General features: G+C 36.2%; 2 protein-coding genes across 4 annotated transcripts; both read right to left on the reverse strand.

Annotated features, from left to right (window-relative positions):
- Positions 1 to 254: 254 nt before the first annotated feature.
- On the reverse strand, positions 255 to 5441 carry LOC146699059 (sialic acid-binding Ig-like lectin 14). Of its 3 annotated transcripts, none has more exons than XM_085471991.1 (7): positions 5382 to 5441; positions 4912 to 5018; positions 4248 to 4640; positions 3668 to 3988; positions 3277 to 3534; positions 600 to 705; positions 255 to 501 (listed from the first exon to the last, which is right to left on the reverse strand). In XM_085471991.1, the coding sequence occupies exons 2-7, from the start codon at positions 4970 to 4972 to the stop codon at positions 393 to 395; spliced, it is 1248 nt and encodes a 415-aa protein (XP_085328117.1). In that variant the 5' UTR covers positions 4973 to 5018; positions 5382 to 5441; the 3' UTR covers positions 255 to 392. The 3 variants fall into 3 exon arrangements, with proteins under 3 accessions (XP_085328117.1, XP_085328116.1, XP_085328118.1); XM_085471990.1 differs by having other exon boundaries at positions 600 to 708; XM_085471992.1 differs by lacking the exon at positions 255 to 501 and having other exon boundaries at positions 643 to 710.
- A 1953-nt stretch (positions 5442 to 7394) lies between these two features.
- LOC146699060 (Schwann cell myelin protein-like) lies at positions 7395 to 14754 on the reverse strand. Its single transcript, XM_085472601.1, has 11 exons — positions 14694 to 14754; positions 14045 to 14452; positions 13632 to 13952; positions 13267 to 13524; positions 12037 to 12312; positions 11385 to 11666; positions 10298 to 10579; positions 9084 to 9365; positions 8846 to 8951; positions 8687 to 8756; positions 7395 to 7751 (listed from the first exon to the last, which is right to left on the reverse strand). Exons 1-11 carry the CDS (start codon positions 14752 to 14754, stop codon positions 7656 to 7658), a joined length of 2442 nt encoding a protein of 813 aa, XP_085328727.1. The 3' UTR covers positions 7395 to 7655.
- Between the last annotated feature and the right edge of the window lie 1634 nt (positions 14755 to 16388).

Consider the following 16388-nt stretch of genomic DNA (forward strand, 5'->3'; position numbering starts at 1 on the left):
ATTTTCCAGGTGATATATTCATCTCTGTAATTATTCCTCTGCCTGACTTTCTGGATGTTTGGCTGCTAGTCTTTTCTTTTCATAATTTCTACCTTGTCATGCTGTCAAACTCAGTACTGACATCATTGGATGATCATGCCGGCCTTCTCTGAGCCAATCAGCATCCGTTTTGTGTGCTATAAATCTTAGTGGTCTTCTGTTGTTCTGCCTTTCAGACTCCTTTGTTTACAATTTTAATGGACTCTATGTATAAGTTGAAATAAAAAGTGTAGTTTATTACATGTAAAACATTCCCTACAATGCAATGTAAAAAATAACAAAACAATAACAGACTGCCATTACAACAGCACAGCTTTCTGAAACTTGTGACTGGAAATCTGACGCCTGACTTTTCAGTTTATATGTTGTGCAAGAACATCATAATCTGGTGACACATCTGCTTTTTGCAGTGACATGTAGGTTCTCTCCTCCTGATGTAGGTTCACCTTTTTTCTTGAATTCCTTTGATGAGAAGAAACAGAACCTCATTATTGTCTAAAAGTCTTGACTGCATTCAAAGAGTCAAACAAAAACATAAACATACATGTGGAGAAACATACCAGAGGAACCATATGTAGGTTATGCAGAAGGCATTCAAAGTGAGAGATACACCAGCAACAATCCAGGGAAGAACTGTACTGTAAGAACCACAGTGTTTCACACGAGCTGCTCTAAGACAGAAGAGAACACATGCAAACACACATACACACCAAACACACACAGATAGATATAATAAATAATAAATAAATAATTTCCCCCAGGGATCAATAAAGTATTCTGATTCTGTCAGGTAGTGATGTGTCCTGTGTGTCGAAGCTTCGAATCGCGCGTCGGGTAATCGCGGGGGCGTTTTTCTGAAGCGCGTATCGAGGCTTGCGTTGATTACGTATGCAGTGACGTTCGAGGCCTCGCGGGCAGTCCGTACCACGTGACTGATTCGGGAACTGGTTCACCGGTTCGCGCCAGATTCGAAATAAAATGGGCAGCAAAACACAGCTGATTCCCTCATCACATCGTGTTGTGGAATTGGATTACGTACGTGTTACATAGCTACTGGAGTACTGGACACAAATTTCTTTATCCAAACTTGTATAAACTTGCTGTGGTTTTTCTTGCAACCCCTGCTTCATCTGTGCCCTGTGAGAGGATATTTTCAAAAGCAGGAGAAATCCTCTCAAAAAAGAGGAACCGTCTTCAGCCCAGCACTGTGGGAAAGCTGCTATTTTTGAATAAAAACAAATGAAAACTTTTCCCTAGTGTCATGAGCACTGTTATACAAGCACATTCACATCACAACTCCCTCCCTTTTTGTTTCCATGTACATTCCTGTGTTAAGCTGCCAATTTATTATACACAAATATTAATTAAATTAATATAAAATTAGTATAATATTAAATATAACTAATATTTAGAGTTCAGTTATTGGTGTCATGAACAATAGTAATTCCTTTATTCATTCAACTTGAAGTGCCACACACTAGTTTGTGTCATTATTGAGATGTACATAAGAATGATTACGCAGTTACACAATCATCCCAAAAACTGTGTACTGATAGTTTCCACTTTCTCTTTTGTATCAGACATACTGAGACAATATTCGGGATAAATAACCATGAAAAACAATTTATTTATTCGGTTTAGCGGTTTACACATCACATCATTATAATTATTGAGCCCATTTCACTTGAATTGTCCACTTGATGGCGCAGTAGAGCAAATGAATCATCACAATGCTTCGAACCATGAGTCGACCAGTTGGATGGGAAGCTTCAGTTCATCATGAGGCTTCATCTCACCATCACTACTGTCAGGGCTCTGTGTGCGGGCAGGCGGAAATGTGGATCCAAATGCAGGACTCCGAGACGAAATGTAACTAAAACCACAGCTTTTATTGCTGGCATGAAACAAAAACACAACACAAACCAAACCAAACCAAACCAAACCAAACCAAACCATGAAACCAAGCAGGAACACACAGGCAGGGTCTGAGGGTACGACACGACACTGAGCACAGGAAAACACAGGGCTAATATACACAGGGTGGTAATCAGCGAATGGGCAACAGGAGGGAGACACAGCTGGGAGAGATCAGGGTTAACGAGACGGGGGAACCAAGCTGCACACACTAACATAAGACAAAGACTTTCACAATAAAACAGGAAACATGAATTACTAAACAAGCATGCAGACTTTACATTGAGAGACAGACAGACAGAGAATGACACATGGAACCTGAACTAAACTAAACGTGAGATATAACTGAGAACAAATCCTTAAGCACGGATAAACAGAAACAAGAAATAATAATCATCATCACTACGAGAATAAGAAAACAATCCATGAAGCAGAATTAAACCGAAATATAATAAACTCAAAATACTGGACCGTGACAGATTCTGATTAAAAATGTATATGATTATATATTGATATATATAAATTATGTTTCCTGGAGCCACAGCTGAGAAGCTAAACATCTCCCTGCAGGTTGCCAACCTCTGCTCTAAATTCATACTGTTGTGTAGCTACTGTAGATATCTCTGCACCGCTGACTGATGCGTAGTGTGCACAATGTTGTTGTGATATTTTGTTTATTGCAAATGTTTCCTTTGATTTGCACAGTTTGGATCTTTGAAAACTCTGAAAAGACATGATCAGAAATATAAACAACGTAATAACCAAGGTAAAATATGATTTTTAGTGAAATATTAACTTCACATTCAACATTGGTACGATGTACTGTCACATTCTGCATGACAAGTGTAGCTGAGACAGTGTTTTGCCCTCATTAACACTTATATTCCCATTGAGCTAAAGTTTCCATTTATCTGTGACACACATTCGGTTTATTAAGGAGGAAAAATATCTCAAATACTTAGTATATATATATATATATATATATATATATATATATATAAAGAAAAGAAAAGAAAAGAAAAGAAAAAAAAGAAAACAGCCTGCTGGTAAATTAAAAGAAAACCTGAAACCCTGACACATACAACGAGTTGATCAGGATGTTTGGCTCCATGTTAACAAAACATCTGAGAGGTAGGTACACGGACGCTTGGCTAGGTGAAAAATGTCTATTTGTCAACTCTATAAATGAATGTTGCCCTTGCTAGTTGGCAAGATAAATATTACTACTTATTTGTACTTTATTAATGTGTAAGATCAGTTAAGTGTCAGGACAGAAAAAGCCATCCACCATTTTCACCTGACAGAAAAAAGCAGTTTACTTACACATCACTGTTATATCGATGTTTTCCTGCAGGATATTGTTCATATGCTTTGCTGTACAGACGTACTGTCCAGAATGTTCAGTTGTAGCATTAATTATGGAGAGTGTGGCTGATCCAGTGTCATTGTGCAGGGTTATATCAGAACCAAGTTTAGACCACATAATCAGAGATGGAGGAAAACTTTCAACACTGCAGGTCAGGTTCAGAGTTTCACCCTCCTTCACATTTGTGCCCCCAGTGATGTTAACTTCCTTAACATCTGTTACACAGAAATAAAAATGACATATTAATAAAACTTCTCTTTTTCTCTTTCCTGTAAGACCATCTGACTAAGAGAGCACACTGCTTTCAAAAGAATTCAGCATACAAAATTATATAGTGAAAATACTCACAGTTTACTTTTAAAGTTGAACCCTCCTCCGTAGTTTTTTCTCCAGTGAAGCGGATTTTACAGGTGACATTGGTGTTGTGGTGTTCAGCAGAGGAGTTGAAAGTCAGAGTTGAAATGTGTCTTTGTGTGAAAGCAGTTAGAGTTTTAGTCCTGAAAGAAGTGCTGCTTCCTGTAATGTAAGATTCAGTCCCTCCTGCTCCACTCCATGTCCAGGTGATTTCAGGAACAGATCCAGAGCAGAGACCAGGAGCAACACAGGTCAGTGTGGCCTGCTGTCCCTCAGTCAGTGTGGGAAGCTTAACTCTGGGTTTCTGACTAAGACCTAGTGGAAACATAGAACGTAAGAATAATCTGGTTAACTGCCTGAAGTTCATCAACTACTTATATTTTGGCTTAAATTATAGGAAATTATGTTAAGCAGGTAGATGTGGAACATAAAGTGTTGTATTTCGTTCTAACAGCACACAGGGGTAAATAAATGTGCAAAATCACTTTATACTTGAGACAAAAAATGAATAAATAAAGTAGCACAAAAACCAATATTTATTCTCAACATCCTTTTTTTGATGCAGTGTTTGTACCTTCAACTGAGACAGTTGTCTTTTGAATAGATGCAAATCCATCTTCTCTCCATTTCCGTTCACCATTAACTCTGATCCGATACAATCCAGAATCCGACTCTTTGAGATCATTAATGATGATGCTGCAGTTGTTCTGTCTTATATCAGGCTCTAAGAGTGACACACGTCCTTCAAAGCCATACTGAACACGGATATTGTTTTTGCTGTGAAATATTATTTCGTGATCATAGTCACATCTTGAATATGCTTCACATTTGTACCAAACTATATGTTTGGGTGTAAATCCAAAACCAGTAGTGAAAGAACACGGGATCACAACACAGAGTCCAGCCTCTGCTGTTAGTGTCTCACTAAGTGCGATGCAGTATTGTCCACTGCATTGTTGTGATGTGACTGTTAATACAAAGGAGGTAAAAAAAAAAAAAAAAAAAAGAGGAAAAGAATATTTGGTTCATTTGAATCGTTGGATTAATTTATGATGAATTCTACTTCAATAATGAATACTTATAATCTGAATGCATCTCAAAAAAACACTTTTAATACTCACACACACACACACACACACACACACACACACACACACACACACACACCTGCACATATAACCGTATAAAACAAAAATGATAAAGCAGAATTACAAGATTAGAAACAAGAAGAATCAAACCTGTTTCAGCATTACTGACTCTTTTACACAAAAAGAAAGATGCCCAGATCAGAACAAACATCCTGACTTGATTCTCAGCACGTGCAGTCTCTCCCTCCAGTGAGAAACTTTATTGGAGCAAATGAAGTAAAGAGATATTAAGGGAATTCAACATCTTACATCACACATTGTAATAGAGGATGTGGCATGCTTGGTTATTCCGTAGTTATGTATGCCTACATCATTACCCTAAAGTTTTTCTGGTAAACAAAGATCTGTTCTCAAAAGATAAATGACCAAAGCAAAATATTTTTTACAGCTCAACAAAAGCACTAATACAATAAAAACTGTTACTACTGTACTGAACAGTGGATTCTCAAACTAACACATTTTTTGACCAGCACAGTCAACACCTTTATACAATATTGTTTAGTGTTTTAAAGATATTTTGAAAAAAACATTAAATGAATGGTTTTTTTTTTTTTTTTTACCTCTTTTGTCTATTTCTTCTTCAGTCTTCTATCCACAGTGAAAGTCTGCTGACTTTTAATCTTCAAGCTTCTCCTTTTCCTTTCTTCCGTATTTTTACAGCAAGATTTCAGGAAGGGTGTGATACATTCAAACTGGATTACGACACATTCACTTTTATGAAGTTATCTGATGTGCACATAAGTGGTCCGCAGGTGCGGACCTCCAAAGAAATGTCAGAAGGAGCCCGAACCGCAAAAGAAGCGCGTATTCTAGGAAAAGTGGTTGCAGGAGGTGAACTGGCTTCAAACGAATGATGAACGCACAGAGATGTGGTGCAGAATATGCCGTGAAAATCCCAGCAGACAAAAACAGTGACTTTTATATGTACGCAAACGCACGTTGCAACTTCTTATCTGGTGCGCGTCTTTTATTTTGACAGCGAATGCGCACCACTTATGTGCACCCCTGTAACACTATATATGCTCTATATTATATAATAAAATAGTCATCATCAACTCATAATTACAAAAAAAACCCAAACTGAAAAAGTTTTTCAACTTTGAATTCATGTTTATTATTAAATATTCTCTGTTCGGTTATGTCTCTTTGGGTTTGTGGTTTTGAATTCTTAGCAAGCGGTTCAGATTTTCATTATTTCTCTGGAAATTATTTGCCTTTTTTTAAAATATAGTTTTAGGTTTCAGTCAGAGTCAGTTTACATGTCCCTGCTTTCTGCTAAATAATTTTATCCCCCCCCCCCCCCCGTGATTTTTAGACCTGCATGTTGAAACAGTCTGCAGTGCAAACAAGCATAAAATCAGAAACTGATTGCAATGACATGGTCCTGGGTCTGTTTTCCAGTTTAGTTTATTTAAGTATTATAAATTCCTGGCTTGCCTAATGTTTATGTTGACTCTTGTATTTGTCCCTCTTACTCAATGCAGTTACCCTCTTAGAAGCTGCCTTGGTTTTATTCCCCTCTTTGTCTCAAGCCCGGTGCACTTAGTCTTTTCATGTGACTGTTTTCCCCCTTCAGTTATCTCACTTCCTGTTTTATTTTGGTAAGTCTGCTATTTCTGTAAGTAGAGGTTTTCAGTTCCCTTTTGTATTTTGTGTTTCACCTTTTTTGTATTTTGGTCATCAGCCTAAATAAACGGCTTGTTTGTTTCACTCAGTCTATCTGTGAGATTACATTTGGGCCCTCCTCTCCACTACATACCTATGACATATGATCCTGTATTTGCTTGTGTTACACAATTCAGACTGCTACAGCATGAATAGGTGTTCTGACTTTGACTAAACCATCAGACATGGTGCAGCAGCACCAGGATCACAACTCCACAGTATCTGACTTGTCATGTACCGCTGCTGGGTTACACTGCCCCCTATTGGTGAATGGTGTGAAGGGTAGAGGAGAAAAAAAACTCACTACAAACAAAAGTGTCAAATCTCACTGTTTTTTTTGTTTTGTTTTGTTTTTGTTTTGTTTTTTTCAGTTTTATATGTTAGGATTTTTTACCCTACAATATTAAATGCCTTGAGGCAACTGTTATTTGGCTCTGTATAAATTAAATTTATGTCATTCAATTTTAAATGCCACTGGAACAATATGGTGGATACCCATGCCAACATAACATAAGGAAATTTCTTACAAGCTGGAGGTTTTCAGAGAAAAGAAAATACATGACCTTAGATATGAAGTTTGGTAACTGGGAAAAATACATTACTGAGAACAAAATACTGAGAACAAAATATTAAGTAGCTGTATGGTAAAAAAGGGCAACTGTAAATAAATGTACACACTTTTAATTATATCTTTTCAATGTTTCTGACAAGACAATCTCAGGGTGGGCATTTGCCATCTCAACAATAAAACAGGAAAAAATCATTCCACAACACATAGACTTAAGACTAAGATTAAACTGAAGATTTTAATATAATAAAGACATATCTAAAATTTGTATCAACTGTGACATTTTTCTAAAATATCATGCTATTTCGGATAATTTGAGAGACAAGCTGACACTGGAACATTTGATTATTTATTCTTTGAAACTGAAAAACCATATTGGCCACAAGCACTTTTTCCTGACCATGATGGAGATTTAAAACAAATTCTTATCCTTATGTCCGTCTTCCTTTTCTGGAAAACAGTCTTTTATCTCCAGTACCACCACCTCCCCCTCTTTCACCTTATTCTCCACCATCATCTCCACCTTCTTCTTGTACTACTTTCTTAATTTGAGCATCATTTATCACTTTCCTCCTTAATGCTTCCCTGGCACTATTTCTTTTCAAAGGGATAAATTAGTGTCAGCATACTCCACTTCTTTTGGTCCACTGTTTAAGATCAGAGTCTGATTTTCTTCTAATAGGGAACCATCATATACCTGTTAGATAGAAAGTAAATAATATTAGTTGTTCATTTCTATCTGGTATCTTTACATTCTTTTGTTATTAAATTGTTGTGACTTTTTTTGGCCTGATAATCAACTTGATGCAACGTTGAATCTTGAATTACTGTCATGCTTTGCAGTTTTTGTATTTGTTGTTTTTGATCATGGCTGTTAAAGATGCATTTTTGCTCATTTATAGGTTCATGATTAGATTTTGGTTCACCAGAATAAGTCTGCAGGTTTCAGTGTTATAAAGCATCTCTTTTCCTGCTTAGTCTGCAAGTCCAGTCTGCTATGATTAGTGAATTTGTTTGGTTGGCACACAACCTTAATTGTACTGTATCTGTAGTCATAACTCTATGAGCATGGGTAACAAAACGTTATAGTTTGACCATACACATTTCAAACTGAATCCCAACACAATTCATAAAAATGTTTTCAGGCTTTAACACTTGCAAAATAACTGGCATTATGAGCAGTTATTTCTCTTCTAACGCATATGTTTTCAGTTGATCTGTTAGTGAAATTATGCACAAATTAACTTTCTCAATTTGAACTAAACTTGGCGGACAGACAAATGGTGGGTATGTAAAAGAAATCAGTTCATTGTGGAATGAAAATGGCCCATTTCCTTTCAAATTGTAGAAACCTTTTTTACAGTTTAAATGAAACTTCTTTCAATGCTTAAAAAGTTAAAACTTCACTATAATCCACATGCAGTACTTTGGTTTATTTTAATTGGTTTTAATGTTTTTAATTTCAAAAGCTTTGGATCTTTGCAACTTTGCAGACTTTTAGTAGTGCAAAAACAATTATGAAATATTAATCAATAAAGTGTAAATATGGCCACTTCAGCATTCTAGACATGTGAGCAAAAACTCATATAATACCAGTTATATTAAAAAAAAATGCCACATGAACATCACTACCTGTGGATCATCTTGACGTCTGTCCATCTCCAAAGTCTCATGAAGGTTTCCAGAGCTCTTCTGTTTTTTTCTGAGAATTATATTTTTTAAGAAGCAAATTCATGTTCAGCCTTATTTACAGAGAAAACCTAATAATAATTAGAAAAGTAAATGCTGTACCTGTAATACTTTTTGGCCAAAAAGCAAACAACTGCTGTAAGAAGTGTCCCAATCAAAAAGGCAACGATGACTTTTAGGTATCCCTTGCTTAAATCTAACGGTTGCTCTGCACTCAAAGGAACAACATGGAAAAAAACCACATTTTTACTTCATTATATTTTGCACAAGTTAAATGTTTTCTTATGTGTTACTAAAAAAATAATTGTTGCGGTCAAAAATTGTTTATTTGAAAACATACCATATTTTTTAGAGTTGTTGTGGATTGTGAATTTTTCTTTAGCTTCTTCATTTCCATTGTTGCTGACACATTCAAGAGTGATGTTGCCATGCTTTTCTACATTTAGGCTGACAGTGCTGTTGACTGTGTCATTTGACACAGCAGTAATGACAGAGTACTCAGTGTTGTTCTTGAGGGGCAACCACTGGATGGTAGGTAAAGGAAACCCTTCAATGATACACACACAGGTCAAGACCTGTGACTGAAGCACACATCCTGAACCATTTTGAATATTTGATAGCCCTGTAAAAAGAAATGCCAGATCATAAAAAAAAGTAAATTGTGACTTTGGTATGAATATGAATTTCAGATTCAAGATTAGTGCTGTCTACTTACAAGTCACAGTCACTCTGACATTTACGGTCACAATTGTGTCCAGATGTTTTGCAGCACAGATGTACTGTCCAGAATCTTTTGCTGTCACATTTGGGATGAAAAGTGTTGCTGATCCAGTGTCATTGTGCAAATTAGTGTGAATTCCACTCTGAAGATTTGTGTTGTCACTAACTTTTTTCCACCCAATAAGAGCTGAAGGGATACTTTCAACACTGCAGGTCAAATTCAGAACATCTCCCTCATTAAGAGTTGTATTCCCAGTTATCAGTGGTCTCCTTTTATCTGTGGAACAGAATTCAGCAATTTATAATATGGAGGGCAAAAAAAGAATTGTTCAAGATAACCTTTAAAGAATCATGAAAGACTAAGTTTCCTTGTTCCTCATACTGCTCTCCATGATTCACATCCCAACACTAAAAGAGGGAATATCCTTGGGAATAGAAGTAATATTGGTATCTCATCCATAATTAGATTTCAATTCACTTGTATTTCTCTTTTTCGAATTCAAACATTGAAGGCAAATCACACTCTGTGCTATGGAACGTTTTCTTGAGAGTCAGGTGTTTGGGAATGGAAAGAGAGTACCCAAATGCAGGACACACATACTGACTGACTATGGGCATGGTGTTTATTATAAAGATGGGATGAACAGAACATGGAAGGTTGAACTAAACTGATTAAGTGGACTGAACTGACAACACACATAAGGAATAGGCAATGACGAGACAAGAAACTGAGGGAAACTGAGGGCTTAAATACACTGCATATTGACAATGAATGGAAACAGGTGAGAACACAGCTGACCTAAATATAGTAGAAGATTGGTACTGTCTACTTACAAGTCACAGTCACATCAACATATAAGGTCAGAGTTGTGTCCAGATGTTTTGCTGTACAGATGTAATGTCCAGAATCTTCTGCTGTCACGTTCTGGATGACAAGTGTAGCTGATCCAGTGTTATTGTGCAGATCAGTGTAAGTTCCAATATGAAGGTTTGTGTTGGAGCTAGGTTTTTTCCACACAATAAGAGCTGGAGGGATACTTTCCACACTGCAGGTCAAATTCAGAACATCTCCCTCTTTAACAGTTGTATTCCCAATGATCAGAGGTTGCCTTAAATCTGTGGAGCAGATTTTAGTAATTTATTTAAGATAAAGAAGGATGAAATGGCTAAAACAAAAATATTGGAATATTCTAATGGATGACAAAACCTTTGACACAGAGAGTGATTTTGTACAATACTTTTTCCATGTAGGGGGCATTTTGGCTAGCATGTTTCGGCTTTATTTTTGCCTTGATGATGCAGTGAGGGACACCAATGTCCTCGTTATTTACAGTATGGAGGGAAACAAAATAATTATTCAAGATACCTAAACACAGAAAGTGGGAATATCTTTCGATAAGATGATGTCTGACCATTCTCAAGTAAAATAGGCAGCATGTTTTTGTTGGCATGGTTTAAGTTTCCTTGTTCCTCATACTGCTCAGTATTATTCACATCAAAACACTAAAAGAGGGAATATCCTTGGGAATAATAGTTAGTAATGTCATTAATAACATTAATGCAATTAAAATCAATTTTTTAATACAGTGGCAAATCAATCGATAATAAGTTTCCTTGGGGTAGTGTTTAGTACTTACATATGCTGGTAAGGTAGTCATAATTTGGTCTAAACATTTTAGGAAGTGTTTTAATTAATGTGGACTTTTGATGATATGATATTTTGTATTGATGAAGGGTCATAATAAGATCATCTATGTTATCTCTCTTTCAATTTACCAATTCACCTCTATTTCTCTTTTAACAATTCAAAAGTTGAAGGGACATCACACTCTAAATTTTGGAACACTTTATTATACCTTTAAATAAAAGTATGGCTACTTTTCCAATATATTATAGTGAAATATTAGTGCTGTCTACTTACAAGTCACAGTCACATTGATGTAAGAAATCAGAGTTGTGTCCAGATGTTTTGCTGAACAGATGTACTGTCCAGAATGTTCTGCTGTCACATTCTGAATGACAAGTGTAGCTGATCCAGTGTCATTGCACAGATCAGTGTAAGTTCCAATATGAAGGTTTGTGTTGGAGATAGGATCTTTCCACACAATAAGAGCTGGAGGGATACTGTCCACACTGCAGGTCAAATTCAGAACATCTCCCTCTTTAACAGTTCTATTCCCATTGATCAGAGGTTGCCTTGAATCTGTGAAACAGATTTTAGTAATTTATTTAATAAAGAAAGGATGAAATGGCTAAAACAAAAATATTTTAATATAAATTTAACACCAAAAGAGGGAATGTCTTTCAAAAAACTGTTCCATTGCTCCAGTAGTTTTCCAGAGAAACAATGCCAAATTGTACAGTAGCTGCTCTGGCAGTGCATTGTGGCCTGATAACTACTGTTTTATTTTTGAAAATGTATTTCTATTTTCTTACCCACCTTTATCTTTATGTCATGACATTTAAAACAGGCTTACTGTAACAATACAGATCAAGGTTTTTGGCTACCTATCATGTTTATACAATTATGTGAAATTCTAAACTTTACTAGAAGGTTAGTACTGTCTACTTACAAGTCACAGTTACACTAACATAAGAAGTCACGGTGGTATTCAGATGTTTTGCTGTACAGATGTACTGTCCAGAATGCTGTGCTGTCACATTTGGAATGGTAAGTGTAGCTGATCCAGTGTCATTATACAGGTAAGTTCCACTATGAAGGTTTGTGTTCCTACTAATTTTTTTCCACACAATAAGAGCTGGAGGGAAACTTTCAATACTGCAGGTCATATTCAGAACATTTTCTTCTTCTATAGTTGTATCGCCAGTGATCTGAAGTTTCCTTTTATCTGTGGGACACACAAGTAAAGTGGGATGAAACAATGAATGTAATACTAAAAAAAACCATTAAAAAATAACCTTTGATCCATACAGTGATAGGATCCAATATTTTTCACACTGAGGGAAATTTTCTGTTTTGGCTTTATTTTTCTCTAATAGTGCTCTCCACTATAGTCACTGAAACACCAAAAAGAGGTAGAATGGTCTTTCATCTATCAGAAACAATACCGAAGCTGACTACCTGTCAGGTTTATAAACGTATGTGTATTAGTGAACTGCAGATTTGAGAAGATTATTACCGTCTACTTACAAGTCACAGTTACGCTGACATTTACAGTTAGAACTGTATCCAGATGTTTTGCTGCACAGACATATTGTCCAGAATGTTCTGCTGCCACATTCTGGATAACAAGTGTAGCTGATCCAGTGTCATTGTACAGATCATTGTTAGTTCCATTGTAAGGATTTATATTGGAAGTCAACGTTTTCCAAACAATAAGAGCTGGAGGAAAACTTTCAATGCCGCAGGTTAGATTCAGAACATCTCCCTCTTTAACGACCGTTCTCCCAGCGATCTGAGGTTTCCTGTAATCTGTGCAGCACATTTACTTGGTTTATTTAAGGAAGGAGACAATAACATATAACCATTTACCACAAAAATATGAGTGAGCTTCTGCACTAAATTGTAGATGCTAATGTTAACAACAAACTAAACTGATACAGTGTCTTTAACATGTGCACAGTTATTTTCTATCAATCAGCATTTAAAGGACAATTTGATTATTGTAGAATCTCACTGGAGGTTTTCTCTTGAATATACACACAATATTTACAATGTTTCCATTTCTATAACTACATTCATTTTCCAGGAATGTTCTTTATGAAAGTAATCCTGTCTCTTTTTCAGAAGACCGTTTAAAAAAATTGTTTTTTTCTTTGAAAGCACAAAATTGTGAACTTACACATCACCCTTACAGTGACTTTCTCCTTCAGAGTATTGTTCATATATTGAGCCGTACAAACATACTGTCCAGCATGTTTTGTTGTTGCATTTAGGATTATAAATGTTGCTGATCTCGAATCACTTTTCAGGTTTGTGTCAGAACTAAGTCTGGACCACCTAATCAGAGATAGAGGGAAACTTTCAACACTGCAGGTCAGATTCAGTGATTCATGCTCCTTCACCCTTGTAACACCACGTATTTTAACTTCTTTCAAGTCTATGAGTCAAAAAGACAAAAAAAATAACTTCCTTACATTTTTCTCCCCAAAAGTTGTACAATTCAACAAGGTTCACAACATTTTATGTTTGTAGCAAAGTACTCACAGTTCACATTCAAGGTTGAAGTCTCTTCTGTAATTGTTTCACCTGTAAAACTGATCTTACAGGTGACGTTCGTGTTGTGATGTTTAGCTGATGGGTTAAAGGTCAAAGTTGAGACAGGACTCTGTGTTGCATCAGTCAGATTCTCAGTCTTGTAATCAGCGCTGTTTCCTGTAATGTAAGATTCAGTCCCTCCTGCTCCTCTCCATGTCCAGGTGATTTCAGGAACAGATCCAGAGCAGAGATCAGGAGCAGTGCAGGTCAGTGTGGCCTGCTGTCCCTCAGTCAGTGTGGGAATCATTACTGTGGGCTTCAGCTTAAAACCTAATGGAAACAATTCATTTTTGATTTTTGGTTATACATTTAGGGTGTTTAAGACTTCAAGCATGTTTTTGTTTTAGTCTACATTTTTATACCTTTTACATAAACAGTCACTCTTGGAGAGAATGAAAATCCATCAGGTTTTCCATTCAGTTCACCAATAACTCTGAGGTGATATGATCCAGAATCAGACTGTTTTAGCTTATTAATGAAGATGCTGCAGTTGTTCTGGCTCAGATCAGGCTCCAAAAAGGACACTCGGGCTTTAAACCCAGATTGAACTTTAATGCTGTTGTTGGTGTGAAATATCATGATTGGATTACCACATCTTGGTTCAGATACTTCACATTTATACCAAGCTATATGTTTAGGTGTAAAGCCATCACCAGTCCTATAAGAACACGGGATCACAACACAGAGCCCAGCCTCTACTGTTACTTCTCCCTCATTGAGAGTGACACAGTATCCACTGACACAGTGTTGTCGTCCCCAGGCTGAGGCACCTATTAATGCAAGGGAAATATAAAAAAATAGACAGTTTTTAGTTTCAAACAGTAAAAGATCGTGTCTGATCCTTGATACATTACTACTTGAGACAGTAATAATACTAAATTATCATAAATTCTGGTTGATAATAGATCATTTATAATCTGGATACATGTTATGAAACAGTTTTATATGCAAATGTTAAAAGATTATTGAATATCAGCTGAATTAGGAGGTTACTTAGAAGAAGATACAAACTTATGTCAGCACTGCTACATGTCACAGAGGAAAGCAGAGCTGCCAAGATGAGGACAGACATGCTTGATATCCGATGCTCGACACGTTGAATCTCTTCCTCCACTGGACAAATTTGTATTAATGCTAAAAATAAACATTCGGAAATTACATTAAATGAAAGACTCCAGCTACAGTCACACATCTCATGAAAGTCACATCTTATGTCACATGCTTATTTATGTTGTAATTATGATGTGTACATCCTTTACCGAGGACTACGGCTGCTCCAAAGACTTAATCTTTATATAGTTAAGCACTTAACAGGACAGTTTTATGTTATCTGTATCAATGTATTATACACAGTTAACTCATAGTTATTACAGCAGTGAGATCAATAATAGTTTAGTATAAAATAAATAAGATAAAAATTGGTTAAATAATATAACAAAATATGGTTCATCTGCAGTTTAAAGTATAAACTTGAAAACCATCTTTACCTATTTTTGTCTTGTTCTTGTTCTCTCTTCTGTCCGAACTGATCTGTGCTGACGTTTTAATTCAAAGTTTCTGTTCCTCACTTTTTTCTATTTCTTCCTTCGTTTTGCAACAGGATTCCCAGATGTTTATCAGCATAACACTGAACTTTACAGACTGGCTTTGATAAAGTTATTATTACATCACACATACGTATCATACATATCACATATGTATGATATACATATGTTTCATTTCATTGATTGAATAATTAGTGTTTAGTAGGAAAAATGTTCTTTGAGGAATTTAAATACCAGTAAAATCATATCATTGTGATTATTGTGTTTTTTTTATTTTTTTTATTTTTTTTCTGTGACTTCAGCAGAGTAACCCACAAATAGAACAACTATATTGCCATTAATGGGCTTTGTCAAAAACTAAAAACTGCATGTATTAAAATGGTAGATTAAATGGAGTAAAATGCCCAAAATAAAATAAAGAATGCCACTCAGCATTTCCCCATTTCAGCTGCATACAACATCTCTGCAAATACTTCAGCATTTTTTTTTTTGTGTAACGTATTTGTATTGTGTGACAGCTGTACTGTGTATTTTAACACCATATAAGGCACTGATGTGCTCGCTGTATCTATGGAAACCTCTTGTTAAGCTTGAGGTGTAACATTGTGTGTGTGTGTGTGTGTGTGTGTGTGTGTGTGTGTGTGTGTGTGTGTGTGTGTGTGTGTGTGTGTGTGTCATTCCAGTCTGACAGCTTGGGGGGAAGAAACTTTTCCGTAGTCCTGTAGTGAGGGCCCGGATGCTCTGGTACTTTTTCCAGAAGGCAGCTTCTAAAATCTCAGATGAAATGCATGTGAATTGTTGGACAATTTCAGATGATCTAAAGTACCCCAGTGACTGACTCAGGGTTTAAATGAACTCTCCTTCTGGAACAGAAAGGCCAGAGTTTCCTTCTTTTCTTTTTTTGAGTTGAACTTTTTTCTTGAGTTCTTGTATAAGAAAATAGAAAAGTGAGGGGAGAATGTAAGATTGCTATAGGGTCAACACGTGTGGTGCTTTTAACTTGGAGCCGAGATACCACATGCTTTAAAAAGAATGAGTGACAATTCCAAGTCAATAGCCAGGATTGCAGTATGTTGGTCTATTTTCTAATACCAATGAGAAAATGTGCTGCTGAAAAGAGCTGAAGTAATCTACAGTAGCAGAGAAAACAAAAGCATGAATA

The sequence above is a fragment of the Copadichromis virginalis genome, linkage group LG11 (genome assembly GCF_057382275.1).
Source record: "Copadichromis virginalis isolate Kocher_CV1m ecotype Utaka linkage group LG11, C_Virginalis_male_GT1.1, whole genome shotgun sequence".
NCBI lineage: Eukaryota > Metazoa > Chordata > Actinopteri > Cichliformes > Cichlidae > Copadichromis > Copadichromis virginalis.